Raw genomic sequence first — 7,956 nt, 5'->3', positions numbered from 1 at the left:
TTGACGGTAAAGAATGTGGTGGGGATTGCCTCTAAATCTTCCTGCCAATAGCTATGTAGGAAGTTCCAAAAACAAAAGTTAACCAAATAGCAAAGAATCAGCAAACAAACGTACAATTTGTCTAAGTCATGAATGTGCTTTTTAAATTTTAGCATTCAGTTTAGATATGTGGGTGTGGACACAGAAACTTCAGAAATACCTAGGTAACTGGTTCAACTGTACTTTTTCTGTGGCACAAGCAATACCAGTTATGTAAATGTCTTCAAACTTGTAGTAAGTAGAAATACATAACTGAAACAGTTAATAAATGTGGTTATAAAGCACTGTGAAAACAAATAAATACATGCTAAATATACAGTAGTTAATATGTGTGAACTGACTTCTTGAATTTTTATGTTTCAGGAAAACGTAAGTTAAAACGATCATGAGTTGGGCAAATGAGAGCATCACAGAAGAGTTTGTTCTCTTAGGTTTCTCAGATCAGCCATGGCTGGAGTTTCCACTCTTTGTGGTCTTCTTGACTTCTTACATAGTGACCATCTTTGGAAATTTCAACATCATTGTGCTGTCCCGTTTGGACCCTAAACTCCACACTCCCATGTACTTTTTTTTGACTAATCTGTCAGTCATCGATCTTTGTTACATCACATGCACAGTTCCACAAATGCTGGTAAATTTACGCAGCATTAGGAAAGTTATCAGTTACAGTGGCTGTGTGGTACAGCTTTTCATGTTTCTGGCCTTGGGAGCTACCGAGTGTGTTCTGCTACCAGTCATGTCCTTCGACAGGTTTGTAGCCATCTGTCGGCCTCTCCATTACTCAGTTATCATGCACCAGAGGCTCTGCCTCCAGTTGGCAGCTGTATCCTGGATCATTGGCTTTGGAAACTCAGTGTGGCTGTCCATCCTAACCCTACAGCTACCACGCTGTGGCCACTATGTCATAGATCATTTCCTCTGTGAAGTCCCTGCCCTGCTCAAGTTGTCCTGTGTGGATACAACTGCAAATGAGGCCGAACTGTTCTTTGTTAGTGTGATTTTCCATTTGGTACCTTTGACACTCATCCTTATATCATATGCTTTTATTGCCCAAGCAATCTTGAAAATCCAATCTGCTGAGGGTCGACAAAAAGCGTTTGGGACCTGTGGCTCCCATCTAATAGTGGTCTCCCTGTTTTATGGTACAGCTATCTCTATGTATCTACTGCCACCTTCACCACACTCCAAGGACCCAAGGAAGATGGTTTCCCTCTTCTATGGGATTATTGCCCCCATGCTGAATCCCCTAATCTATACACTTAGGAACAAAGAGGTAAAAGAGGCCTTTAAAAGGTTAATCAAGAGAGTCTTCTTAACCAAGAATTAAGTGGTATGGGAAAGATACGGTGAAGGGTACCCAGGTTGCTCCCCTCTTCCTGTTGTGCTGATGGAGAAATAGAGTCTCCTGACTGCACTGTGGCACATTTTTCTCCAGAGACTCGAACCCAAGCTAGGGCCCTGAACACTTCCTAGTGTTGATGAAGGTGTTTAGATTGTTGTTGAAAACACTGAACCTAGCCCTATCCCTGAGCCTAATTCTTTAAATCATCTTATAAACACCACATTGTAGCACTTTTACTGCACAGAAGACATGATGGAACATCTTTGTCTCACTGTTCATCAGGGGAAAGAACCCTTGGCAGCTTGCTTAGCTAGCTCCTTCAAGCACTAATGGACAAGGAGTAGCCATAGTGGACAGTCCTGTCTTCTTCTTGATTCTAATGGATTTCTTAGAGCTTTTTTTCCTATAGGAGGATGTTGGTTATTGGCTTGTCATCTGTACCCTTGATTTCACTTCTGTTCTCTTTAGGTTTTCTCTAGCAAAAGCATGTTGGATTTTGCCAAAGGCATTTTCTGCTGCTATTGCAATGACCATTTGAATTTTGTCCTCAAGTCTACTGGTAGGATTTATTATATTTGTTAACTTACATATGTTGAAACATCCTTATAGAATAAAGTCGACTTGATCATGGTTGGTCTTTTTGATATATGTCTGTAGCTAGGTTGCAAGTATTTTATAAATTATTTTTGCATCTATGTTAATGAGGGATATTGGCCTGTAGTTTGTGTATATATGTATGTGTGGGGGGGGTGTCTTACCTTGTCTTGGTTTTAGAGTAATACTGGCTTTATTGAGGAAGTTTAGAAGTGCTCTGTTTCTATTTTTAATAATTTAAATAGTGTTGGTTGTAAATCTTTGAAAGTCACCTGGAGTTCTGCTGTGAATCCATCTGGACCTGAGCTCTCTTTAATCAGAAGGCTTTTTATCACAGTCTCAAGCTCCTTGTTTTTGTGAATCTGTTTAAATTGTTGATTTCTTCATGGCTTAACTTTGGTGTTTTGGATGGATCTAGAAATGTTTCCATTTCTTTTAGATTTTCTTTTCTTTTTTAAGAAAAATTTTATTCATTTTACATACCAACCACAGATTTCCCCCGCTCATCCCTCCTCCCATTCCCTCCACCTCAGACTTCCCTCCCCAACCCACCACCTATCCCCTCCTCTGAAAAGGTAAGGTCACCCATGGGGAGTCAGCAAAGCCTGGTACATTCAGTTGAGGCAGGTCCAAGCCCCTCCCCCTGCATCAAGACTGTGCAAGGTGTCCCACCATAGGGAGTGGGCTCCAGAAAGCCCACTCATGCACCAGGATAGATCCTGATCCCAGTGTCAAGGGCCTCTTAAACAGACCAAGCCACACAACTGTTTCACTTACGTAGAGAGCCTAGTCCAGTCCCATGCAGGCTCTCCTCAACTGTACTCCTGGAGCTCGGCCTGGCGCTTGGCTGTGGATCTCTGCATCTGCTTCCATCAGTTACTGGATGAAGGCTCTATGATGACAGTTAGGATAGTCACCAATCTGATTACCGGGGTAGGCCAGCTCAGGCACCCTCTCCACTATTGCTAGTAGTCTAAGCTGAGGTCATCCTTGTGGATTCTTGGAAATTTCCCTAGTACCAGGTTTCCCCCATCCCTGTTTTAGTCTCCCTCTATCAAGATCTCTCTTTCATCGTTGATTTTCTGACTTAATGCAGTACAGGTTTTTAAAATATAACTTTATACTATCCTGAATTTCTTTGGTGTCTCAAACATTACAAGTTTACCTTTTTATATATGATTCTGTTAATTTGGGTCATCTCTTTCTTTCAGGTATTTAGTCCCTTGTCAAACATATCTCATAGTTATTTTCTCTCATTGTATGACTTTTTGTTTTCTTTTTTAAATGCCTTTATTAAAATATAATTAGTACACAAAATTTTCCCATTTACTATGACCATTCAATGATTTTTAGTGTGTTCACAGAACATAATTAATATCATCACAGCCTAGTTTTAAGACACTTTCATCATCCCAAAGAGAAACCAAGAACACACAAACAGACATTCCCTATTCCATCTCCCAACCCCAGCCTAACCCCAGACAATTTACAAAAAAAAGACACCATCCTTGAATCAGATAATGATTCTATCCTCATCTCAACTTTGAACTTCTTAACCTCTAGGACTGTGAGAGATAAACTTCTGTCATTCATTAACTACCCAGTACATGGTATTTGGTTTTTAGCAGACTGACTTGGCTAAATATTTATAAAGGCTCCAGGAATGCTTCAAAAGAATATGTGCTCTGTCATTGTGTGGAGAGCTCTATAAATGCCAATTAATTTCTCTTGACTGGTTGTGTCATTGATGTATTCCATACAATGAATTAGAAGATTCAATATTGCTAAGACATGGCTTCCTGATTTGACTTTGTAGATGCACTGCAATTCCAATTGAATTTCAACAAGATATCTCACAGATAGAAACTATATAATACTAAGTATTAACTGGAAAAATAAAAACATATAGGATATTAAAAATATGAAAAAAGCAAAAAGTTTGGGCTCATCTTACTCAATTTGAAGACTTACTATAACATTTCAGTAATCAAGTCTGCTCAGTATTGGCAAAATAATAAACCACATATCGGTAGACCAGAATAAAGAGTCAGGAATACATTCATACATACACAATCAACTGACTATTGACAAAGGAATTATTCTTTTCAATCATCAGTGCTAGAGTAATTGGTTAGTTATGTGTAAGAATATGAAACTAGATATAACTGATCATAGATCTAAGTTAAAACAATAAAAATTCTAAGTAAAAATATTTTTTAAAATCTATGCCATCCTGTCTTATGTTATTAATTCTTAGATACATCATCAAAGTCACAATGTATGAAAGAAAACTGGTAGCTACAACCCAAATTAGAAAATTAAACTTTCCCAAAAATACAGATTAAAGAAATATTGTAAAATACATATTTCATAAAGATCTTATACGGAAATAATATAATACAAAAGCCTTCTAACTCAACAGTGTGAAAGTACATTCCAACTTTAAAATGAACAAAATATCTGAGCAAGCAACTCACCAAAGCAGACATAGACATAACAAAACATGAAAAGATAGTGTCATTTTTATTAATAAATTGCAAATCAAAATGACAAGGAACAACACCACATACCTACCCAATTGATGAAATGAGAAGTTTTAGAAAAAGATGTTGGAAATGGTTACATGACACACAATAACACTGATGAGTTTTTTAATGGTTACAATTGTAAATATTATATTAATTGTATACAATAAAAATTAAATACTGAATACAATCTAAATCTGTTTATATAACATTTACAATATAATTATAAAGATAAAGAACAGATTGGTGGTTTCTGCAGAATGTACATATATCAGTAGCTGTGTGTGCATATGCACATTTATTGCTACAGAAATGAACACAAACTAGTTGCAGTTGTTCAACTGATAAGAACAAATTTATAAGTTGATTCTCTTCCATGTACAAGAAAACAATTTTATAAGGTAAGTTCAGAATTAGATTTGTTTTTCATTGAAAATAGAATCTTCTCTCGTACAATACATAACAACCACAGTTTCCCCTCCCTCCTCTTCTCCCAGCTACCACCACTCCCCTCTCCCCCAGATCCAGTCCCCCTCCATTCTTCTTCAGAAAAGAGCAGGCCTCCAAGAGACAGCAACAAAACATGACAAAACAAGATGTAGCAAAACAAGGCAAAAGCCCTCATACCGAGGCTGGACAAGGCAAACCAATTGGACTAAGAGAGTCCGAAAAGCAGGTAAAAGAATCAGACACATCTGCACCCACTGTGAGGAGTTCCACAAAAACACCAAGCTAAGAGCCATAGCACATGCAAAAGACCTGATGTGGACCCATGTAGGCCCCTTTTCGATTCAGTCTCTGTGAGCCCATGTGAGTCCTGCTTAGTTGATTCAATGGGCCATGTTCTCCCCTCTGACTCCTACAATCTTTCCTCTCCTTCCACAGGATTCCCTGAGCTCTGAGGGGAGGGACCCAATGGAGACAGGCAATTTAGACTCTCTCGGTATAATGTCTGGCTGTGAGTCTCTGTACCCACTATAATATGCGGCCAGAGGAAGCCTTTCAGATTATGACTTGACAAGGCACCAATCAATGAGTATAGCAGAATATCATTAGGAATTATTTCAATATTTTTTCTTTTTTTTTCCCAGTCACATTTGGTTCTATCCTAGGTCTCTGATCTATCCAGTCTTCAGTTCCTTCATCCAGCAGAATTAGATTTCTTATACCTCATGTAAAATTATCACAATCAAAATTTATTATTTATTAATAAAAACAATTATTTTTGTTCCAGTGTACTATATTTACCTCCTCCTTTTATAGATTCAAGTTTCTGAGATTTGAGGGATGGGAACATAGGGTCTGTGTTGTCATTGATAGCAAGAGACTCATTATGCTACCTTTATTGGGATGCAGGGCTAAGGAGCAGCGTACTAAATTCAGTCCTTGGGCCAGTGAGTAGTCTCTTGCTGCCAAGCTTTATGACCCAAGTGACATCTGCAAGATCCACCAAGGGAAAGCACATATCCAACTCCCACAATTGCCTCTGATTTCTCCACAGAAGTAAATGCATCTTGACTGGAACCTGTCCCATCCTAGCTCCAGTGGGGCCAGAAACCTACCTGGGAGTCATTTCTTCAGGTCTTAAGTATATAATTGGAGTTCATGTACTTGATACTTGGGCTAACATTCACATTAGGTCTTTGGTCTATGGGATGAGGACTATCACAGAGGGAAGTCTAAGATATACCTTTGAACTTGCTGTCCTGCCAATCCCCCACTCATAGGTGTTAAATCAAAGTAATATTGTTTCTTAGGGGGTAATAGTAGGATTCAGTTCTGCCATCAAAGACATACAGTATACATAAATTTTCTCTATCGTCTCCACTTAAATTCTCCAATCTGACTCCTTCAGAACTTGGACACATCCTGTAGAATGACTATAGATTACTGCGATGTTGGCCAATTAGCAAATCCAAACACAACTTCTGGGCTAAATTAACAAGACCTTAGAAATATGCTATGCTTATTTACTAAATAATACATGCATATATATTTTTCATTACATATATTAATAACATGTATTATATATAATATATAATTAGTTAAGAATTTGTCACAGTGAGTTGTTTTTTGCTATATTCACCTCTTCCCCAACTCCTCTCAGATCCAGATCCAGCCAACTTTGTATCCTTTTATATTTATGCATCAAGTCCAAATTGTGAATATATATTGATGAACGTTTAACTTCCAGTGGGAGGAACATGGTCAACTTACCAGTGGCAGCACTTATTTTTTTCATGGATTTTACTTTACTTTTTTAATTTTCAAAAATTTTTCATGCAATGTATTTTTTATCATATTTTTCCCTCCCAGATCCTCCTCATCTTCCTACCCACCCAACTTCATGCTTGGGTGAACTTTTCCATCTCTCTTTCTAAAAAAAAAAAAAAAAAGCATCAAAAAATGAAAATTAAAACAAAAAACAAGCATAAAAAGAAAATCAATGAGACAAAAAAGTCAAAACAAAAAAAAAATTAACAAATGGAATCCATTTTGTATTTAGTCAACTACTTCAGGGAATGGGGTCTGCCCTGAAATGTGGATGATATAGCCAGTGGCACTCTACTGAAAAAAAAAATAGATTTTTCTTTTTCCCAGCGGGTATCAGTTACCTGCTTCTCGGTTAGGGCTGGGACTTTGTGTCCACTTCCCCTTCTCAATGCTGGAACTTTGTGAGTTTGAGCATGTGCAAGTTTTCTACATGCTGGCACAGAGTTTGTTAATTTTATATTGGTACTGTTGTTTCTGGAAGACAGTGTTTGTTGTGTCATCCACTACTTCTCGATCTTAAAATCTTTCTTCCTTCTCTTCTGCAAAAATTATTCAGCTTTGAAGGGAGGAATTTGATAAAGGCATCCCATTTAGGGCTGAGTGCTCCAAAGTCTCTCACATTCTACACATTATCCAGGTATGGGTCTCTGTGTTAATTTCTATCTACTGCAAAAAGAAGCCTCTCTAATGAGGATTGAGCAATATATTGACCTATGGGTTTAGCAATAAATCATTAGGACTCATTTTATTGCTATGTTCTTTTAGCAGAATAATAGAAGTATGTTCCCCTATCCCAGTGGCCTATCTGGTATCAGGTTCTTAGCCACTTTAGCAGTGTCATGTACGGATCCATCTCATGGAGTGGATCTTACATCCAAAAAGAAAAAAAGGTTGGTTACTCCCATAACATTTGTACCACTAATGCGCCACCATATTTTACAGGTAGGTTTCTGTTGTAGTTCATATAATTTGTAGCTGGATGGTACTGATGATTACTTTTCTCCTTTAGTAGCAATATACATTCTAACACAGTGAATGCTAGTCAGTAGGAGTGAAGCTTCTAGTCGGACACCAGCTTGATTTCTCCATGTTTGATGACATAAGTAAATTGTATCTTCAGCAATGAGGCCTTAACCATGAGGTTATCAATAGTAACCGATAGCCTTGGTAATAATCTGTAAT

General features: G+C 37.8%; 1 protein-coding gene across 1 annotated transcript; it reads left to right on the top strand.

Annotated features, from left to right (window-relative positions):
* Positions 1-424: 424 nt before the first annotated feature.
* On the top strand, positions 425-1,366 carry LOC102908178 (olfactory receptor 2B6). The gene has a single exon (XM_006988874.1). It carries the CDS (start codon positions 425-427, stop codon positions 1,364-1,366), a length of 942 nt encoding a protein of 313 aa, XP_006988936.1.
* The last annotated feature ends 6,590 nt before the right edge of the window (positions 1,367-7,956 follow it).

The sequence above is a fragment of the Peromyscus maniculatus genome, chromosome 5, assembly GCF_049852395.1.
Source record: "Peromyscus maniculatus bairdii isolate BWxNUB_F1_BW_parent chromosome 5, HU_Pman_BW_mat_3.1, whole genome shotgun sequence".
Taxonomy (NCBI): domain Eukaryota; kingdom Metazoa; phylum Chordata; class Mammalia; order Rodentia; family Cricetidae; genus Peromyscus; species Peromyscus maniculatus.
Note: the sequence above shows the minus strand (reverse complement) of the source record. Positions and strands in the feature narration are given on the sequence as shown.

Excerpts from the sequence above, each read along its gene's own strand:
- LOC102908178 (XM_006988874.1), top strand. The coding sequence starts at position 425 with ATGAGTTGGGCAAATGAGAGCATCACAGAAGAGTTTGTTCTCTTAGGT.